This window comes from Hemiscyllium ocellatum, chromosome 11, assembly GCF_020745735.1.
Source record: "Hemiscyllium ocellatum isolate sHemOce1 chromosome 11, sHemOce1.pat.X.cur, whole genome shotgun sequence".
NCBI lineage: Eukaryota > Metazoa > Chordata > Chondrichthyes > Orectolobiformes > Hemiscylliidae > Hemiscyllium > Hemiscyllium ocellatum.
Genome location: NC_083411.1, coordinates 91290734 through 91314064, shown reverse-complemented (window position 1 = coordinate 91314064; position 23331 = coordinate 91290734). Strand labels below are relative to the sequence as shown.

The 23331-nt window shown below is 41.5% G+C and overlaps 1 protein-coding gene across 3 annotated transcripts in view; it reads right to left on the bottom strand.

The window, feature by feature from the left end:
• si:ch211-153b23.7 (TNFAIP3-interacting protein 3) overlaps positions 1-20302 on the bottom strand; it is a 48483-nt gene extending 28181 nt beyond the window's left edge. The window contains exons 1-2 of one of the 3 annotated variants that reach the window (XM_060832245.1): positions 20092-20302; positions 19443-19613 (exon numbers count right to left, since the gene is read on the bottom strand). In XM_060832245.1, the coding sequence (XP_060688228.1) occupies positions 19443-19573 (131 nt within the window). In that variant the 5' untranslated portion in view covers positions 19574-19613; positions 20092-20302. Of the gene's footprint in view, positions 1-19442; positions 19614-19713; positions 19804-19824; positions 20068-20091 lie in introns of those variants that run through there. The other 2 variants (XM_060832246.1, XM_060832244.1) reach the window with 2 other exon arrangements.
• Between the last annotated feature and the right edge of the window lie 3029 nt (positions 20303-23331).

The following is a 23331-nucleotide window of genomic DNA, read 5'->3' as shown; positions in this document are numbered from 1 at the left end:
AAAAAAAAGGTAAGTAGCATCTTAATTTGTGGAAGTGAACAGGAGGAAAGTGGTCTCCTTTCCACCAGTGTTCAAACATCCTCCTGATTAACTTTACAAAGACCTCAGAATCAATACCAGGGGTTTTGACATTGAACTTTCTACATTGACGTTCACATGACCTCACTGGAGTGGGTAAGGCTAGTGAAGATATTTTCAAACAGCATAACCAATTAATTGCAGCATCAGTCTCAAACACTGGGCAAATACACCACAAACTCACTTATCCATTAACAATCTTAATTGATCAGGACTGATACACTCAATACCACATCTCATGCCTGCACGTTTTTGCAGCTGTTCAAAAATAAATCAAATACAATCAGATTTGTAGCAGACGAAGTGATGGCCTAGTGGTATTATTGCTAGCGCATGTGTCTAAACATTCAGGGGAGGTCCGTTTAAATCCCACTGTCGGAAATGGTGGAATTTGAAATCAACAAATCAGATTTGTACCATCTTTTCCAGGGCAAGGCAGCACATGGCTAAAGAGAGCACCCAGCCTGTTGGAGATGGGCACAGTTATATTAATGCACGGAAGAGAAGCTGTCCACAATCATTGCAGCAACTATAATGGAGGTCATACAAGCAGTGGCACTAAAACTGAACATAGTGCTCTGTACCTTAGCTTTCCCTCACCCCATAATCTCTTGGCTTCTAAAGTTAGCCATTTTGTAAACATGCATCTCTTACACTTCCAACTACATGACATGACTCCATTCCATTCTTTCAAGAGAGCAACAGAAGTGCCACATGATTAAATCAGCATCATAAACACAGATCATCTGTTAAAAATCACAATACCCAGGTTATAGACCAGATTTAATGAGAAGCACTAGTTTTCGGAGCACCGCTCCTTCATTAGGTGGTTGTGAAGGACACAATTGTAAGACAATTTTATGATAAAAGTTTAGTGTGATGTAACTAAAATTATACATTGGAAAATACCGATTGTTTGTTGAGCCTTTCATCTGTTTGAATACCATGATAGTTTCACTTCTTTCATATGTAAATCAGAAAAAAAATTTTTTAAAAGTTACATTCCCAGGTTAACTGTAACTATTGGTGTCAGTCAGATAAGTTGAAGGTGTTAGCCCCATGTTCCCTGTCTGTGCAATAATGTTTAGACTGATTCTAATCTAAGTAGTGAGTTAACAGAGTCTTTCATGGATTCATGCAGTTTTCGAGCAAAGTACAATGTAACTTTGCAAGTACAAATTCACCCCACAAACGTATGTGCGCATATGGGTTTGTGTGTGTGCACACGCACGCAAGGATTACTGCAAGGAAAATGTACCAACAACTGAACAACCAGGAACACTACAGGCAACTACTAGCTGATCCAACCAAAGAACACACCCGTGAGTTAAAACACATTGAAGGACTGGATCCAAAGTCCTGATCAGAGTTCTCTATGCACCCTCATCCCACATACTTCACGTGTAGGCAACTTCTACTGCCTTCCAAAAGATACCCAAAGCCAATACACCAGGACATCCCATCGTATCGGACAATGGGACCCTGTGAGAGAATCTTTTCAGCTATGTTGAGGGGATCTTGAAACAGATTGTTCAGGGGATCCCCAGCTTCTGTCGCAACACTACGGATTTCTTAAGAAACTCAGCAGCCACGGACCAGGAACATTCCTCATCACAATGGGCGTTTCAGCACTCCACACCAGCATCCCCCACAATGACGACACCACCACCACCACCACCAACATCCTACAACTCATCCACTTTATCCTCGATCACAACATCTTCACCTTTGACAACCAGTTCTTCATCCAGACACATGGAACAGCCACAGGGACCAAATTTGCACCCCAATATGCCAGCATTCTTATGCACGGGGTTGAATAAAACTTCTTCTCTATGCAGGATCTCCAACCAACATTGTACACCAGGTAGATTGATGACATTTTCTTCCTCTAGACCCATGACAAGCAGTCATTGATAAAACTACACAGGTGATATCAACAAGTTTCATCCTACCAATCAAACTCGCCATGGACTACCCTTGACTATCTGACTCAACCTTGGACACATGCATCTCCAAAGATGGACACCTCAGCACCACACTACCACAAACCTACATACAACCTCACAAAATGCTACACTTCTCCAGCTTCCATCCAAAACATATTAACACAGCCATCCCCATGGACCTGTTCAGATGTGGAGGAATGTGATGGGCACCAGAAAGTACTCAGGGATGCCCTCATAAGAGCAGGGTATGATGCTCAACTCATCAACCGCCAGTTCAGATGTGCCACAGCAAGGAACTGTAATGGCCTCCTCAGGAGACAAACATGTGCTGCAACGGACAGGTTACCCTCCATTGTCCAGTACTTCCCAGGAATGGAAAGACGACGTCATGTTCTTCATGACCTGTAACACATCAATGAGGATGAGCACCTCACCAAGGCCTTTAAAACAATCGCCAAGCCTCAAACAAATCATAGGGCAACCCTGTCACAGTAGGTGCTGCAAGACATATCAGAGCGTGGACTTGGTTTACACATGGGGACACCTCCCACCTTGTACATGGCAGGTACTCATGTGACTCAGTCAATGTTGTCTATCTTATACATTGTAGGCAAGGATGCCCGGAGGCATGATACATCGGGGAATCCGAGCAAAGGCTACGGCAACAGACGAATGGACACCACACAAACAGAGAAGAATGTTCCCTCCCAGTTGGGGAACACTTCAGCGGTCCAGGACATTCGACCTTGGACCTTCAGGTGACCATCCTCTAAGGCTAACTTCAGGACAGGCAGCAGCAAAAAGTGGCCAAGCAGAGGCTGATAGCTTAGTTCACTACCTCAACTGGGACCTTGGGTTCATGTCACACTACAGGTGACCATCATTGCACCACATGCACACACTTCCACACGCATCCTCTCAGACGGAGATCACTTTACACACACACACACACACACACACACTCCCACACATGGACCCTCTCTGACTTAAGACACACTCACTCTTAACCCCTGCACCCCAGTCAGATACGCACATGTTTGTGGGATGAATTTGTACTTGCAAAGCTACATTGCATTTTGCTCAAAAACTGCATGAATCCATGTGAGACTCTTAACTCACTTAGATTAGAATCAGTCTAAACATAATGGCACAGACAGGGAACACAGGGCTAACACCTTCAACATATTATCTGGCTGACACTAATTGTTAGAGTTAACCTGAGACTGTAACTTTTAAAGAAAGTTTCACTTTCATATGTAAATCACAAAACCTATTATGGTATTCTAACAGATGAAAGACTCAACAAACAATAGACGTACTTTTCAATGTATAATTTCAGTTACATCACACTGTAAACTTTTGCTATAAAGTTTGTGTCTTACAATTGTGTCCTCCACAATCGCCTGAAGGAGCAGTGCTCCGAAAGCTAGTGCTTCCAATTAAACCTGTTGGACTATAACCAGTGTTTTTTTTAAAAAAAAAGGTTTGTACACCTCAGTCCAACACCGGCATCTCCAAATCATGACAGATCATTTGGCCATTCTTAATAGAACTTTGCACAGTTTAGTCAACCCACTTCCTATCTTAAATAAAACATACACTTAAAAAAAAAAGTAGTAACTGTCTATAAAACACCAAGGCATTGAGCAATCGTGAAAAATGCACTATACACACCCAAGTCTTTTTGGTCAGGCAGTGGTGAAACAGCCAAATGATAGTCACCAGCTAAAGAACACCTTAGAAGATGGAGGAAGGGTCAAAGGTGAGGCTGTGGGTAATCAGCAGCCAGCAGCAAGGGTAGAGTCAATATTGTTCATATCAGTTTGCTGAAAAGGTGAAGTTATGGGTCATGAGAACTCAAAAAGGAACAATAACAGATTGCCTGACTTGCCAGCAAATCTGCAGTTTCCAGCTTAGAGCTTGGAGGGACATGTACTATGCATCTCAGACATTCTGTGCCAAGTACTAGGAGCATTATTCCAGAGTGCTCGATGGTTCCTCGTCTGGTCTTACAAGGGATACCCACAGCTTGACACAGTTCCCTGTGTCTATAATTGGTGCACTCAGCACCATAACTGCTAATATACGCTACACCACTTGTCATAAACTTGAACAGATTCTGGAATCCCCCATAAATCATAGCAGCAGAAATTTTAAAAAATCAGCCAGCAATTAATATGAGCATGGTGATGATAGAACTAGCAAGAGGAACCTTCCTGTTGCTGGACACACAATGGACTTAAAAGGAAAGGGCATTAACTGGAGTGACAATCAGCAAAAAAAAAATAAAATTGACAAGCCTGGCATCAGTCAAAAATACACATGGATTGCATCTTAAATTTGCACACCTTTAGCGGGTGCTCCCTGCATCTATATCCACACTCTTCCCAAAAAGAAACTTGTCTGACTTCTGGTCAACTCCAGAAGATGCAAGTTAGATAGACACCATTCTAGAGGTAGTTGGCACTGGATACTAAGAACCTTGTAATCCTTATTCTCTTGTGAACTATGATGTGCTTAGTTGTTCAATAGGGTTTCAGAGTCCCCAGTGGTGATGCTTTCAATTTGGATTTTGTCCAATCACAATAGAAGCACTGGCACTTTCATTTTTATACCATTTCAGTACTTGGCTTTCTCAAATCATTTCCCCACACATTCCAGTTCAAGATCAGCACTCAGCTCACTCGGAACAAAGCTGAATCACATTTCTCTCATTCCTCAATAAAAACAACTTAGCTGTCTTGATACAAAATAGATGACAGTAAAAAAAAATCTGCTCACTCAGATTGCGGTCACTCTTAGGTTAGTGAGAATAATTCTTATTTAGTAATGTATATCTTTATTGCAAATGTAGTTTTAGAATCCCTATCACCAAACATGTAGAGGATAGATGGCAGAAACCAAATGCTATTGCATAGATGTCACACCAGGTAGGCAGCATACAACAAGGACTTTTACATGACATCCAAAGACATTTAATGGCTCAGCATAAGAAAGGCACCCAGATCTCATCCAGTGCATATAATTGTGATGTCACGGCAACAGCAGTAACCCCTTAGAGTCAGAGGTCTACAGCACACACAAAAAAAAAATGGTTTTATGCTACGGAGTCTGTGGTGGTCATAAACAAGCACCTAGCTAATCAGATCCCATTTTCCAGCCTTATACCCCTTAGGTGTAGGGAATATACATCTCAATATTCCCTAAATGTTGACGACTTTTACCTTTACCTCCCTTACAAGGAGGGAGTTCTAGGTTCTCATCACCCTCAGTGGGGAGGGGAAAAAAAAGTTTCCTCACATCCTCTCAACCTCCAACTCCTTACCTTAAGGAGGGTGTCCCTGGTCAATGATTCTTCCAATGGGAAAAGTTCCTTCCTGTCTATGCCCCTCAAATTTTATACATCTTAATCATATTTCCCTGTTGAGTCATTTTCCCCCTCCCTCATTCACTAGAATCATGGTTAGTTGACATGACAATGCCTTTAATCCACCCCATCCCTTACTACTAGCGATGTACAGAAATAACAGATTTTGAGAGAGTCTGTAATATTGTAGCAGAAGTTCATAAACTTCAAGATATCTATCATAAGCAATAACTCAATCTTAATGGTACTTGTTACAAGGATCAACATATGACATACCATTCAGACCTTAAACTTGCAGTGGTGACTGACATAAGAAAACAGGTCAAGATGGCACACCAGATGCTATGAAGTGTCAGTGTCTGGTATAGCTGGTGAACTTGCAGTTAAATCATTAACACAGAGTCAAAGTCCCACAGGTTAGTGACACAGATGGTGACTTAACTGCAATGGTGGGGGTGGGGATTTGGCACTGCTACTTGTAAAAACAGGCTGTTGTTATTTCAAGCAATAAGAATTGGTATAGTGATGCGTGGTCCTGAGGCCAGTATCCCAAGTAGCCAGTGCTATAGTTTTACATAAGTGGTCATTCTCCTTGGTGGTATTGCTCCTGAACACAATGATGCATGAACACCACTTTCTTGACATATCCATCTTCCTTCCCACCTATCTGCTCTATCCTCCCCTCCGATCTATCACTGTTAACCCCACTTGCACCTATCACCTTCCCAGCTATGTTTGCCGTCCACCCCCTTGTATTTTTATCTCTCAAACCCCTTCCTCCCCAGAATCCCCTCCACATTCCTCATTAAGCGCGGATACATGAAATGTCGACTCTCTGGTCCGCAGATGCTGCCTGACCTGCTGTGCTTTTCCAGCATCCCACTTTTTGACTGTAGAAGATATATGGGCAATGTTAAAAGAGTTCATTTATTCTCAAATGGGAGAGGGCTACATCAAGCCCTCAGTTGTAGCTTAGCTTAAGGCCACTTTTGCTTCTGACTGAGGTGGTCTAGGTGTAAGTGCCACAGCAAGGATCAAAGACAACTCAGGGCGAGATGGAGAAAGTGAAGACTGCAGACGCTGGTGAGTCAGAGTTGAAAAAAAACAAAAAAAATTTAAAAAGAAAAAAGTGTGGTGCTGGAAAGCCACAGCAGGTCAGGCAGCATCCAAGGAGCGAGAGAGTCGACATTTCGGGCAAAAGCCCTTCATGAGGAGGGACTTTTGCCTGATATGTCGACTCTCCTGCTCCTTAGATGCTGCCTGAACAGCTGCGCGTTTCAAGTACCACACAATGAGTCTTGTGTTGGTGAGATGTTAACCCAAGGGCCCACCTTTCCATTCAGTTGGATATTAAAATTCTACCATCATCTCAAAGATGATGAGAGATTATCCAGGAGATGCTGGCTAGTCTTAGAGGGCTGATGGAGATGGGGGGTTTGTTTCAGTTCCTCAGTACAGGTGGGCACAGGTGTAACTTCATCTCATGCCATTTGTTTTTGATTGGAGTATGCATCAACACATTAAGCCTACTGCAAGTGGTTTAAACTGCAGGGCTTTATTTAAAAAGAAAGCACACAACTATATCCATCCACTGGCTTTGTTGCAGTAGAAAACAGGCTTCAAAAAAGACTTGTCTGTTAGGTCACACACACCAATTGAGAATAATAAAAGGATTAGTGGGATCCCATGGCTGTCCACATGCAGTCAAAAGTTCCATAGCTTGAGAAGCTCAGACTTTTAGATTAGATTACTTAGTGTGGAAACAGACCCTTCGGCCCAACAAGTCCACACTGACCTGCCGAAGCATAACCCACCCAGACCCATTCCCCTACATTTACCCCTTCACCTAACACTATAGGCAATTTAGGCAGGCCAGTTCACCTAACCTGCACATCTTTGGACTGTGGGAGGAAACCTGAGCACCCGGAGGAAACCCACGCAGACACGGGGAGAATATGCAAACGCCACAGTCAACCGAGTCGGGAATTGAACCCGGGTCTCTGGCACTGTGAGGCAGCAGTGCTAACCACTGTGCCGCATAAAAAGCGAATAGAGAATTTCCTGTCCTTTCTGATATCACAATCCTTGTTAAGTAAGTTGTGTCATAAATCTGATCTCATAGTACTGCATGATAAAAACATTAAACACAAACGCTGGATTCCCAAGATAGTTTTCTGTTAACTCCCTTTTTTTGACAATATAATAACAAGTCATTATGGACAAACCACTTGTTTTATTGTTGGGAGCACTCCAAGTTATGAAGTGAAATGAAACATGAACGAACTGGAAACAATCATACCAGACTGCAGAATTCTGCATTGCAGAATATGTTGTAAGTGGAAATAACATGATGGCAGGGAAAAAAGCAATTATTCTATAAAATCACATGTTCCTCAAGTCTAATGGCCATGAGCAGCAATGCTCATTTCATGGCAATGAGCCACATTTCACCTACAATGATTCTAACAAACTATTCATTTTTTTTCATTATTTTCTGACAGAAACAGCAGTGAACAATTATTTGTTTCTTTCAGTGCAGATTGGATAAATTTTGACCTGAAACATTTAAATTATAAACTGCAGTGGTTAATACAGTTAAAAGAGCTATCTTAAAACCTCCGGGAAATTTAGGCACTGCCATCTAAGGAATACATTTCTTAAAACTTATATAAAGTGCTATCATATTAGCTCCCACAACAAAAGTGTGTCACAACCCATGTTACAACAGCTGCAGCACAATAGCTGTTTTCTTGTGGTTTTTGCATAGTTATACTTCTTTATAGTGTTTAATAAACAGAATTTAGTGGTTGACATGATAAACTTCTGCAATTAGTAATCACCTAATTTCTTTGCTGCAACTTGCTCCAATTTAGTAAATGGTGATGTATTTTGCAGACTATGTACCTTTATCATATATTATCAAGAGCTCACAGTGAATTAATACATTAAGCAAATTTCCAGTCATCTTCCACACCACATACAGCCCTTTCCGATGCAAAAATTCCAAATTTATTCACTTTAGTGCAATGCACAAATTCCAACTGAGCTACTAGTGTTAGTTTGTTCTTAGGAAGAAAATATCTTTACAATTTAAATATGAAAAGACCTATACAAAAGCAGTTTCATTCTTGGTAGAACTATGCCAAGCTATTTAATCTCAGTAATGCATTGCATTAGAAGTTTTCAACACTAGTTCCTCAAGACAAATTACCATCTAGATAGTTTCCTAACAAAAATGCTTCAATTCATACTTTTTTTAAAAAAAAAATCAAATTGAGTGATGCTTAAAGACAGGCAATAAAGATACCAAACCAACCAGGATACAAAATTAGGAGATATTGTTGATAGGGAGGAAGGTTTCAAAAATTATGGAGGGATCTTGATCAGATGGGGGAAGTAGGCGGAGGACTGGCAAATGAAATTCAATACAGATAAGTGAAAGGTGTTGCAGTTTGGAAAGTTAAACCAAAGTAGGACTTATACAATAAAAATGTTATGGTCCAGAGAAGTGAAGTGTTGTGGAACAGAGGAACCTAGGGAGTACAAGTACATAGTTCTTTGAAAGCAGCATCACAGGTAGCCAGGGCGGTGAAGAATGAAGGCCAGCCATCAGTGCAGGCATTGAGTAAAGGAGTTGGGATGTTATGTTAGTTATATAAGTCATTGATGAAGCCACACCTGGACTGGTGTGTACAGTTTTGGTCACCCTGTTGATTTACAAGGATGTTGCCAGGACCATTAGGCCTGAGTTTTAGGGACAGGTTGGCCAGGATATGACTTTATTCCTTGGAACCTAGAAGGGTGAGGGGTGACCTTAATAAACAGTCTTTTTTCTAGACATGGGAATTGAAAACTAGAGGACATTAGATTTAAAGGTGAGAGGAGAAATATTTAAGAAGGACCGGAGGAGCAAATTCTTCATGTAGAGTGGTGCACATTTGAAATGGGCTGCTAGAGAAAGTAGTTGAGGCAGGTACAATAGTAACTTTAAAAAAAAACACATTTGGAAAGGTACATGGATGGGAAGGGTTTAGGGAGGTGATATGGAGCAAATGTGGGCAGTTGGAACTAGCTGAGAAGGGACCATGGTCAGCATAGACTAGTTTGGGCTGAAGGTCCTGTTTCCATACAATACTACTCTATGCCTCTAGGTGATCAGAGTCTGTCTCAGCATATGGCAGTTGACAGTAAAATTGAAATGTTTCAATGGTGAAGCGCAATATAAAAGCATAACCGAAGTGGTGTTAATGTGAATACAAATGTTCTGGGCAAGACTTTGCACATTGATAAACTTGGCTGCTAGATATGAAGATTCTATTCTCTTTTAACCATTTTGTTCCCCTTGTATTTAACCCTTAATTGCAGTAGAGGGGCTGGTTGTACAGCTGGTTTGTTATATAGAATGATGCAAACAGTAGGGCTCAATCCCTGCATTGGCTGAGGTTACCATGAAGGACTCTCCTTCTCCAAGCTCTTCAGCATGGCATGGTGACCCTCAGGTTAAATCACAGCCAGTTATCGCTACATGAGAGTAGCTCTATGGTCTGGTGGGATTATGACAACTTGACCTTTTAATTATGCTAGAATTTTCCAGAGAAGTCTCCATTAAGAAAAAAAGCTCAGACAAACCTATGAACATCAGGTCTACCATTTTGTTCAGATCTGATTAAGTCAAACCAACAAGAAAGTCTAACAAATGTCTCCAGGAAGACCAGTAAAAGCCTAATCATAACTAACATTTTCTTAAAACTATATATACATACACACTTATCAAATTTAGATCAAACTTTCTTAATATCAGATCCAACATGTCAAGCAAATCAATAAAGTGAACATTTTGTTCTTTCGATACCTCTAATTGTAGTTTTGGCTTTTATCTTCTGGTAAATTTCTAAAGCTTTGTATTGTAGAATACACAAATCTCAGGGGTTTTAATCCGCTCTCATTGCAAAGAAAATGGATATGCATGGTGAAAGGGACACCATTTTGATAATACTTTTTAAATAAAACTATTCTAAGCATTGCTGCACAAAAGTTAAATAAATAAGCTCTACTAATGCAATAGTTTAACAGTATTGAGATTTGAAAATACAAAAATGTGATTTAAATCGCAATTGCACATTTCAAAATTCTGATTGACTGTTATGCCAATTTTTCTTGTCTTAAAAAAAAACCTCAGACGTTAGAAGATGGAAAGTATACATGAGAAATTTAATGAAAACTTATCAAGAAGCATACTTTTGTTTGACCTATAATTTTAGGATTTTTTTTCTCCACAGCATTTCTGGATAATTTTATAAGTATTGTTTTGAGCCCTATTTGTCAGTTGGTACAGTAATAAGAACACAAGAAACAGGAGTAGGCCATCTGAACCATCAAGACTGCTCTGCCATTCAATAAGATCTTGGCTGATGTTTTCATCGACTCAGCACCACTTAGTAACAAACTATTTCACAGAATTTTCACACCTCAAGCAGAAAAGGCCAGATGTGGGATGGTACATTATGTTTGTACAGTCAACCTGTGGGCTGCTCATTCTACATTTGATGCTATTTCATAAAGAGAGATAGAGTTGGCCTCCAGTTTCAGTCACATTTAAAATGTCTCAGGTCCAGAGTGATCGCAGCTGCCAGACAATAGAGCCCCTCAAATCTCTTGTGTTCACAGCTGTCATTAGGCAGCTGGAGATATCCTCCAAGCTTGTCTGGAGGACTGACTCCCTTGATCTGTTCCCAGGATTCAGCTCAAGAGAGAGCTGGCTCATTTGAGGCAGCCTGCAGGAAATTGGCTTGGGACTGGAGTGCTGCTGACACAGCAGCCCACAAGTTGACTGTACAAATGTAGTGCACCATCCCACATCTGGCCTTTTCTGCTTAAGGGGTGGGAAAATTCTGTGAAATAGCTTGTCACTAAGTGGAGCTGAGTCTATGAAAACAGCAGCCAAGACCTTATTGAATAGCAGAGCAGTCTTGATGGTTCAGATGGCCTACTCCTGTTTCTTATGTTCTTATTACTGTACCATCTGACAAATAGGATTCCATAAGTTGCTCAAAACAATTCTGGATAATCTATAAGTAATACTGTGAAGAAAAAAAAAATCCTAAAATATGGGTCAACAAAGTATGCTTCTCAAAGTTTTAATTAAAATTTCTCATATATACTTTCCATCTTAGAGTCTTGACGTTTTCTTTTCTTGAAGACATCAGCTTGATAGGAGGTCTTTTGTCCAAAGGTATGCCATTCACAGCTAATTTTGAAAAATGCAACTGCAATTTTTACATTTTCAAATCTCAATACTCTGAAATAAGTTTAACTTTTGTGCAGCAATGCTTCATAGAACAATTTTATTTTTAAAAAATTATACCAAAACGATGTATCCATTTCACCATGCATATCCATTTGTTTGCATGAGAGAAAGAAGATCAAAACGCCTTTGAGATTTCTGTTGAATATTCTACAATACAAAGTTTAGAAAATATCCAGAGGATAAAAGCCAAGGCTAGAATCAGAGGTATTGAAAAAGGACAAAGTGTTCATTTTATTGTTCACTCAAATAAAGTTCAACTTTCAGAAAATGTCAGTTGAAGAATTTTAACTAGCAGCAAGAACAGAGCCAAACCATTGGAAAGTAGGTTTACAAAAATTGGTCACACATCCTTATCTTTGTAACCTTCTGTTACTACAAACCTCCAGAAAACAGAAAAATGCACCTTCTGATGTTTTCCTCTGTGCCTCCCTGATTTTGATTGCTCCACATTGCCAGTTATATTTTCAGTTGTATAGGGATGAAGTTACATTAGAGCTTTTCAAAATCCTGGATAGACAGCTAGAGTGGTGTTCATTCCTGTCTACCATGCCTCTGAGGAAGTGCAGTGTGGATTTAGTAATGATGCCGAGAAGAGGAATTTTCATTTTAGGTGGGGAACTTATTGCTACGGTCAAATGCAGTTCCCAAACCAGTGTGCAAGGTTTTCAAGATTTTAAGGGAGACTGATATTGTAGGTAGAAATAAACCTTTTCTGCTAATTCCAGAGTCTAAAATTGGAGAGCAGAGCTTGAAGATTGGAGTCAAGTCTTTGAGATGTACTGCTAGGAAGCACTCTTACATGCTTAAGTTGTTGTAGGTTGAGAAGTCTCAACCACAAACCACAACTCAATTCCTAATTTTCATTCCACTGTCTTCTGACAGCCAAGCACACTCATATCATTGAAGTTGACATTTCCAAAGCAACATCTTAAAAGATATGAACTTGGTCATTTTGAACAAAGATGAACCTGTTCTAAGTAGCAGAGATGAATATCCTGCAAACTGATTAAAATTTTACTACTTATTTCACAAAGCGGGATGTCAAAATATTGACCTACATAATGACTACTAATGAGCCAAAAGGTTAACTACTAGAACTCATTCAGTACAACAAAAAAAACAATATGATACACTATACTACCACTTCATAATCATTACAAAAGAGCCAATGGCATGAAATAAGAATAATTTTAAAATGGATACTGAACACTTTTCCCTGTTTTTAAATCAATTTAAGGTTTCCCAGCATTTTATGGGTTTTTTTTTGATATTCCTTAAGACCATGATGTGGAGGAGCTGGCGTTGGACTGGGGTAGACAAGGTTAAAAATCACAACTGCTCCTCAGATGCTGCCTGACCTGCTGTGCTTTTCCAACACCACTCCAATCTAGACTCTGGTTTCCAGCATCTGTAGTCCATGTTTCTAAACCAGGTTTAGTCCATCAGGTTTATTTGGAGGCACTAGCTTTCAAAGTGCTGCTCCTTCATCAGGTGATTGTGAAGCAGGATCATAAGACATAGAATTTATAGCAAAAGATTAGTGTCATGCAAGTAAAATGATATGTTTAACAAACCTAAAAATTGTTAAGTCTTTCATCTTTTAGAATGGGTTGCAAGTTTTGGTACATTAATGTGAATCCCAGAACTTTTAAGTCACATTCTCAAGATAACAAAATGTTATATTAAAAAACAATGACATCTCAGCTCTGACAGTGCATTAAAAGGTGTGAGGTTAGAGTCTGTCTTTATCCCAATCTTGAGTCAGGTGGGTTTTATTTCTCAAGTGTAATTTACAAAATAATATGTGGATTGACTATCTACACTGACTGTCTACAGGATGTGTATTTTTTTAGCAAAATGAAATGTATCTGCAAATACAAATGCACCCCATAGACTTATGTATGTGCACATACATGTGCAGGACAGAGACACAGCATGAGTGCATATAAGAAAGTGTGTGTTTGCATGTGTGCAAGCTTGGTAAGTGTGTGCGTGCACAAGTGTGATGGGGTATAAAATTGGAGAGAGAGGGTGCACGGGTAGCTGTCAGCATGAGTGTGAGTGTATCTAACTGAGTGTGTGCACACGCGCAAGGTCACCGAGTGTGACATGAGCCCAAGGTCCTAGTGGAGGCCATCCTCATGGGTACTGAACTTGGCTATCAGCCTCTGCTTGGCCACTTTGCATTGTTACCTGTACCAAAATCCACCTAGGACACTGGTCACATGAAGATCTGAAGTCAAATGCCCCGACCGGTGAAGTGTTCCCAGACTGGAAGGGAACACCCCTGTCTGGTGATTCTTGTGCGGGATTTTCTCTCAGGCTTATACCCCATCACAGTCATGCACACACACACACACACACAGAGTCTTAAAGTTCTCTCTGACACACACACTCTCTGCACACATACAAATTCACCCCACAGACTTGTGTGTATTTGCAGAAACATTCTATTTTGCTCAAAAAAAATTGCACAAATCTGCAGGCAGTCAATCCATGTAATTTTTTAAATTCTACTTTGGAAATAGAACCCATCTGACTCAAGACTGGGATAGAGACAAACTCTGACCTCACACCTTGAATGCATTGGCTGAGCGGAGATGCCATTTTGTTTAAACATAAAATCTTATCTTGAGAATGAGACTTAAAAGTGGTTCCATGATTTTCATATTAATGAAGCTAAACCTGTAACCCATTCTAAAAGATGAAAGGCTTAACAGCAATGTAGATTTGTTAAATATATCATTTTACTTGTAAGACACTAATCTTTTGCTATAAATCCTGTCTGATGAACCTGCTTCACAACCACCTGATGAAGGAGCAGCACTTCAAAAGCTACTGCTTCCAAATAAACCTGCCGGCCTATAACTTGGTGTTGTATGATTTTTAAAAAGGACCACTGTTACTGTGGTGAAAGATCTTACCCAATTATTATTTTGGTTCTGTGCTTTAAAAAAACAAAATTGCACACTCTGGTTGTTAAAGACTGACGCAGTCATGCCATGAATATGTTTTACATGCAGTCTGTGCTATTAAAAATATTCATCTGTCCTGAAAATTAAATGGCAAAATCTTTTGCTCCTGAAGGTAGCAATTTTGGAGATGGGATGGGCACTAATTATCCCTCCCTCCCCTTCCTAGACCTTTCCATTTCTATCTCGGGCGACCAACTCAACACAGACATCTTCTATAAACCGACTGACTCCCACAGCTACCTGGACTACACCTCCTCCCACCCTGCCCCCTGTAAAAACTCCATTCCATATTCCCAATTCCTTCGTCTCCGCCGCATCTGCTCCCAGGAGGACCAGTTCCAATACCGTACAGCCCAGACGGCCTCCCCTTCTTCAAGGACCGCAGATTCCCCCCAGACATGATCGACGATGCCCTCCACTGCATCTCCTCCGCCCTTGAGCCCCACCCCTCCAACCGCCACCAAGACAGAACCCCACTGGTTCTCACCTACCACCCCACCAACCTCCGTATACAGCGTATCATCCGCCGTCATTTCCGCCAACTCCAAACGGACCCCACCACCAGGGATATATTTCCCTCCCCTCCCGTATCAGCGTTCCGCAAAGATGACTCCCTTCGTGACTCCCTCGTCAGGTCCACACCCCCCACCAACCCAACCTCCACTCCCGGCACCTTCCCCTGCAACCGCAGGAAATGCAAAACTTGCGCCCACACCTCCACACTCACTTCTCTCCAAGGCCCCAAAGGATCCTTCCATATCCACCACAAATTCACCTGCACCTCCACACACATCATCTATTGCATCCGCTGCACCCGATGTGGTCTCCTCTATATTGGGGAGACAGGCCGCCTACTTGCAGAACTCTTCAGGGAACACCTCTGGGATGCCCAGACCAACCAACCCAACCACCCCGTGGCTCAACACTTTAACTCTCCCTCCCACTCCACCGAAGACATGCAGGTCCTTGGACTCCTCCACCGCCAGAACATAACAACACGACGGTTGGAGGAAGAGCGCCTCATCTTCCACCTGGGAACCCTCCAACCACAAGGGATGAACTCATTTCTCCAGTTTCCTCATTTCCCGTCCCCCCACCTTGTCTCAGTCGATTCCCTTGGACTCAGCACCGCCCTCCTAACCTGCAATCCTCTTCCTGACCTCTCCGCCCCCACCCCCTCTCCGGCCTATCACCCTCACCTTGACCTCCTTCCACATCTCCATTGCCCCTCCCCCAAGTCCCTCCTCCCTACCTTTTATCTTAGCCTGCCTGGCACCCTCTCCTCATTCCTGATGAAGGGCTCTGGCCCGAAACGTCGAATTTCCTGTTCCTTGGATGCTGCCTGACCTGCTGTGCTTTAACCAGCAACACATTTTCAGCTCTGATCTCCAGCATCTGCAGACCTCACTTTTTACTGGGCACTAATTATGCAGAGCGGGAAACATGAGCCCTGACAACTTTGAACTTCCACCAAAATTGAGTTCGAGGCAGAAAGGCCTATTGTTGACCTTTCCGTCCAATTAAGAAAACCCTATTTCCCACAATTAAGGAAATTAGTGACCGAACAACAGAAGGTTATTTGCAGGAAGAATGCCTATTGGAAACCATTCTTTGCCCAAGCTTCTGACTCTCTTGACCCCTCTCCCCACAATTCCAAAGTTTAGAATCCAAGTTTAAATTTTGTCATTTAATTTTCAGGGTAGATGAATGTTTTTACTAGCACACATGCTGCACATAAAACAAATCCATGGCATGACTGTGTCAGTTTTCAACAACCAGAGTGTGCAATTGTTTTAAAGCACTGGGCCTTTAATATTAATTATCTGCCGAGACACATGAATACAGGAGTAGGCAGCACGGACAATTGAGCCATTCAATAAGACCATGGCTGATTTAATTACTACATACTTCCATCTCCTCAGTACCTTTCACCTTCTTGCTCATCAAGAATCCATTCACACTGCCTTAAAAATATTCAAAGATTCCACTTTTACCAGCATTTTCTCCCCCAAGAAACTATGCTAAAATTCAAGTTGAAGAACATGGAAATTTGAAAGAGGCAACACAGCAACGCCACCTTTTCCATGGATTGTAAGCAACATATCTGCTAATTACTAGATTTCTAAGGGAAGCTCCTGAATAAGGTAAGAAGCTTAAAAAAAAGTAAAGCAAATGGGAAAATTCAATAGGTCCCCACACCAGGCACAGAAATAACAATTAACATGTACAGTTTCTTTTAAAAATCACCTCTATAAAATTACCATGAGAGCTGACAAAAAAAGTTTATTAAAAAAATGGTCAATTATCAAAATTTAGAACAGATTAGTATTTTGTATGAAACATGACATTAAAATTAAAGAATTGTGAAGATAATAGGCAACCTTAATAGTTCTGGCAAATTTTAATCTTACGCATAAGAAACTTTGTGACGGTTTAGGAATCCAGAAATGCCCAGAAGACCAGTTTGAGAATCTTCAGTGACTGAAATGGCAGTTTGTTGTTATTAGATGTCTGAACTGATCTTATTTTGTAGGACTATCACCATACCCTGGTTTTACTGACCCTCTAATTTTATTCAGAAGAATATACTTTTAATACCTGAAGTGTGATGAAGTCACAGGAATTTGATGTATTTCATGCTGTTTCAGGAAGAGTTATCAAAATAAAAGAAAGTAAACTATATAGTCTTCTCCATGACAATGTTATCATGGAGGAGAAAGTGAGGACTGCAGATGCTGGAGATCAGAGCTGAAAATGTGTTGCTGGAAAAGCGCAGGAGGTCAGGCAGCATTGACATTTCGGGCACGAGCCCTTCTTCAGGAATGACTGGCAGAAATGATGTTGTTCCTGACAGCCGTGGACCCTGCGGAGGCTGCGAATCTGTCAGCGATGGTCTTCCTGGCGGTTGTGGAGGCGGTTGTCTGGGCTGTGATCGCGGAGGCTGCAAGGTCGGTGGGGGAGGAAGTGACGTCATGGTTCGCGGTGGCGGTTGCTGCCGCGGGCGCTGTAGTGGCCATGTGGTTAATGGCACCTGATGGACAATTCTGGAACAGTTGAGGAACCCAGAATGTGGGGGCAAGTACATGAAAGTTCTTGGTATTTACTGTCTTTAATTTCCGATATGGCTAGGATGAACTGTTTGTTTAGTCTATGGATTCTTCTGTGGATGAAGGACAGTAGAGGTCCTTTACAGATCTGTGAGAGAGTGTTGTCCTGAGCTGGGGTAGGGCTGATTGCAGGGAATGTAGGTAGCGGCGCATGGCTGCAAGTGTGGTGCGGAGGATCCGGAGGGAGGGCTGTTGCTGGAGGCTTCAGATCTGTTGTAGGTACAGGTTGTCCTGGCTGGGTCCAAATTTTGTTGGTCTGAACGTAGTCCAGAGTCTGTGCGGGGTCAGTCAGTTCCGTAGACAGGTGCTGAGGAAGGAGATGTGGCTGTGGTAGCGAGTCTGTTTGAGAACGTGGCTGAAGAGCTTCTGGGCAGAGGAGATGACCTGGGGTGTGCAGTGAGAGAGGGACTCACTGAAATCCTTGTAGAGGGAGGAAGAGAGCTTCTTCAAAAGGAAGGCATTCTTGCAAGAGGATTCGCAGTAGGTTAAAATCTTCTAGGAGAATGTGAGGACTGCAGAAGCTGGAGATCAGAGCTGAAAAATGTGTTGCTGGAAAAGCACATCAGGTCAGGCAGCATCCAAGGAGTCATTCCTGAAGAAGGGCTCATGCCCGAAACATCGATTCTCTTGCTCCTTGGATGCTGCCTGACCTGCTGTGATTAGATTACTTACAGTGTGGAAACAGGCCCTTCGGCCCAACAAGTCCACACCGACCCGCCGAAGCGCAACCCACCCATACCCCTACATTTACCCCTTACCTAACACTACGGGCAATTTAGCATGGCCAATTCACCTGACCCGCACATCTTTGGACTGTGGGAGGAAACCGGAGCACCTGGAGAACGTGCAAACTCCACACAGTCAGTCAGTCGCCTGAGTCGGGAATTGAACCCAGGTCTCAGGCGCTGTGAGGCAGCAGTGCTAACCACTGTGCTTTTCCAGCAACACATTTTCAGAATGTTACCATGCAACTAAGTAAAATCATTGACTTTTAAAGTTAAGGAACATAATAAAGACGGTGATCTGACATTTTTACACATACATGGAGCACTTGCAAAAATGAAAACCAAAACAACTGTAGCTACCGTAAATCAGGAACAAGAACAGAAATTGCTGGAAAAGCACAACAGGTCAGGCAGTATCTGTGGACACATCAAACTTGGTAGTCTTAAGAGTCACTCAGTCTGAAACATTAAGTCTGAATTCACTTCCCAGATGCTGTCAGGCCTGCTGAGCTGTTCCAGCTGTTTGTTTTTAACTTTTAAAAACGCCTTGTTTATCAGAACCACATTTCAGAGTCACCACTAGAGTCCCCAGCTTTAATATTTTATGGGGTGGTTTAATTATTTAACACAAATTTTCTTAATGCTGTTAAGTATACTTAATATACTTTACTCGCCATTTTTTTCTGTCAAGTTATTTTCTTCTCTGATGAATATTAACCCCTTGCTGAGTAAAGTCTCAGTATTTTCTTACATCTCACTCCGGCGAACAGCGCTCACACATGAGCCCCAACACTACTCAACTGCAGATCACCTCAGTACCAAATCTGTCCCTACACAGGAGCTACTTTAGAATTCCCATTCTACTTGGTCGGGGAACCAGACAAGAAGAAAACAGCTCTATGATTGAAGTCAACAACCCATTTAAATGACTTACCCAAAAACGACTTCAGCCGTCGTGATGTTTTCACTTGCGTCCCCCTGGTGTATCTTGGGATCCTTGTCAAGGCTCGGCTGCAGTTCAAGGCTATGTGTGGAATGGGGCAGTAGAATAGTTTTACCTTCCATTCTAGACAGTTTCCTCCAACAACTCCTGTCCTCTACCGACCTATTCGTTGAAAAAGAGGAAGTGGCTTTGATTCAGTTTCACGAGGAAATTTACTCAGCATCAGGTGCAGAATGTTGTAAAGACCAGCTGGCAATCTTACCACTTTGTAAATCTAATGTTAAGACAAAAACCAGCAAATCCACATACTTAAACATAACTTCCGCGTATTTTCATTTTACAGTAAAAATTCTGAATTATAAATAAATCTCACGCCAGTTAGTCAGCCAATCACTTTCAGAACACTACTTTCCAAATCACTGCCTATTATTTATAATTTGGATACAAAACTTCCATGCTGTTTTAAAGAGTAACTATTCATCACGTGAACGCATTTGCACAGACTACAAAGTTGGGCGGATATGATCTCTGTGGTTTCAGAAAAAGCCCCGGGACTTTCCGAACATTAAAGCAAGCGGAAGAGGAAAACCAGTGTCCGATTTGTAACAGAGCTCAAACTGAGCTGGTTTGGAGTTTTTGCCTTTTGATTAATAAACTCTCCAGGCTGGGTCCGGGCCGTCGGTCCCGGCTCCGCTATACATGAAGCGACTGACAGAACGTGTCACTTGGCGAACATCCCTCGTCTTCTTGGTCAGTTCATTGTGTAACCACGACAAATGGTATCCGCTCCACTACCCCGGAAAAAAAGTACTTTCCGAGGCATGTGACTATTAATTCTTTCAAAAGATGTACTTTCCACTGGCCGACGAACCCTTGAAACGATGACACTGGTGGCTGTGAGTCAGATTTGGTATGAGTCTAACCAACGTCATGTTACATCAGGTCCACGACACAGAAACAGACCATTTGGCCCAAATGCATGATGCTAACTTCCATGTCTCACAGAGTCTCCACCTATCCATTTGTTTTATTTTGTACTCCCTTCTTTGCTTATCTTGACTTACTTTAATTCTGGTAACCTGAGCACTCTCCAGATAAAGTACTTTCTCCTGAATCGATTTATTATTGATTAGTTTTGGACCCTTTCACAAGTTGGCCCATTTATCTCTCCACCCCAGAGGCTCCCAGCTTCATTCCTGATGAAGGGCTTTTCGCCTGAAATGTCGATTTTTTTTCCCCTGCTCCTGGGATGCTGTGCTTTTCCAGCACCACTCTAATCTAGATCTCCAGCATCTGCAATCCTCACTTTCGCCACATTTTCTTCATACCTATCTTGTGAATTTCACAATTGTAAAGGAATTTGTCAAGTATCAATGATGCTCTTCATAGAGTCAGTGTGGACTTGTTGGGCCGAACGGCCTGTTTCTACACTGACAGGATTCTATTCTATTTTGAAAAGCATTGCCTTAGCCTTTCCAAAAGAAAATCAAGACTCAAACTGCTCCACCTTTCTTGAAAAGCAGTCTAAGACATTGTCTCCAAAAAGTATCAGGTAAAAAGTGAGGTCTGCAGATGCTGGAGATCACAGTTGAAAATGTGTTGCTGGTTAAAGCACAGCAGGTGAGGCAGCATCCAAGGAATAGGAAATTCGACGTTTCGGGCATAAGCCCTTCATCAGGAATGAAGAACCATTCCTGATGAAGGGCTTATGCCCGAAACGTTGAATTTCCTATTCCTTGGATGCTGCCTAACCTGCTGTGCTTTAACCAGCAACACATTTTCATCTCCAAAAAGTATATTGTGTTCATAAAAGTTGAAAAGGTACATTACGTAACAGTTCAGCATCGCATAAGTACTAAACAGATTTATTTCAATGCAGTAAATGACACCCAAATGTGCTTAATGACACTTATAATTACAGCTTACATCGTGTCATGGACTAAGCCAGACCACTTAAAACATTTTAGCCCAGACCATAACTGTGCAATTTGTTTCGGTAAGTGTACGGTGTACAGAATAAATTAGCGAGGTTGACTGCCAGGTTTTGAAACAAACACAAATTTATTCACAAAATTAAAGAACAAAACACAAAGAACAAAATAAAGAAGACATACAGAATTCAGTTGGACTGAAGGATCTGTTTCCATGTTGCACAACTCTACCTAAAACTCAGTCTATCCAAACTAGACTTAATTATGCTGTTCAAGTATGCAGAATAGTCCAAATAAACAAACCCCTTAAGTACTGTAAAAATAAAACAAAGACTTACAGGTCAAAGTTAGAAGGGCAGAAGGAGAGAGAGTGTCTAGCAGCCTGTTTCCACACAGCCCACTGCTGAACTCCTAAGTAAAGTTCTGAACTGAACTGCTCAGCTAGAAAGCTGGCCACACCCTCTTAACTTCTACGGGTCACTTCTAAAAACATAGCTTTGGCCTAAAGTCTCATTCGTTTGCGTATAAACAAAAAAAGGCCTTTCATCTCTGCACCAGATCAGTTGATTCAGAGCTTGAGTGGTTTATGACCCCTCTGAAAAAAAAATCAAGGAGACATTATCCTTGAGAAAAGGAACAGCTTTATGACAATTGACAAAATTCATTTAATGTCAAGCTTAAAGGCCAAGGTGCTTGACACTATTTCCAACCTTCAATATCCTACAGCACAGAGCCTTTACAAAGCTGCAGATCCCCTCGTATCCATAAATTCCTTTTACTCCTCTAGCCTATTTAGTTGAGCTAAATTTTGGTGAGTTTCAGGGAGGCTTTCCCTCATTAAGCCTGAAAGGGTTTTCTCACACTATCTTTCTAAATTCACCTCAAAATATGCAGCATAATTTTCTGGTGTCCAATTGTTGTATCTTGCCACTGGCAATTGCCAAGATCTCCCAGAATTCCTGGCACTGGCACCATCTTTGAAGCCCAGGTGTGCACCCAGTCAAGTGCAGCTGATTCTAGAGTTGTGTTCACAGTTGCTGTCAAGACATGTCAGACAGAGGCAAATTGGCATCCCATTTTGCCAACAGGGACTTGGGAGTGTGGCATGTAGTTGCTGCTTGTGAGATATTAGTGACTGGTGTCCAAAATGGAGGGCCAGAGGATCAAGCAGTGAGCTGGAATCATCAGGTAACCACTCCAAATTCCATATTAGGAATTGTCGCTGTTTGGTTTCTCTCTGGCCAATAGCAAACTGCATATTAATGAGGTGATATTATATAATATTAAGATGTTAGTGCAAGCTAATGGATGCAAATAGGCCTTTGGTTATTCATTAGTAAGAATCTCATCTCACTGTTCAACATATTGTTGGAAGATGGGATATTTTGCTCTCAACATCAGGATTCTCCTTACTGTTCATCTCATATGATTCTGCCAAGTTTCTTGCCTATAGTCACATCATTCAGTGGCATAAGAAAAAAATCGCCTTTATTTTCCAAGCAGTATATGTCCTCCTTATTCTCCCTTCTGAAATGCAACACCACCTCAATTTTTTTCCTTACTAAGATTAACTTGGTAATTGCACACCCCTTCTGCAAGACCGTAAGATTTAGAAGCTGAATTAGGCCCTTAAGCTCATCAAGTCTGCTCTGTTGTTCAACGAGATCACAACTGATTCTCCTAATCCTCAACTCCATTTTCCTGCCTTTTCCCCCATAATCCTTTAATAAGGCAATTCAACACCATCATCTCAAGGGAAATTAGGGATATATAATAAATGTTGCCCAGCCAGAAATACCCAAATCCAATTAGCAAACAAAAAAAAAGTTGTAATTGAACTAGAAAGTGCTGGAAACTCAGCAGATATGGCAGCATTTTTGGAGTCAAAAACAGAGTTAACGTTTTGAATTCAATGATTCTGTTTGGACTCAAAGTATGAACTTTTTCTT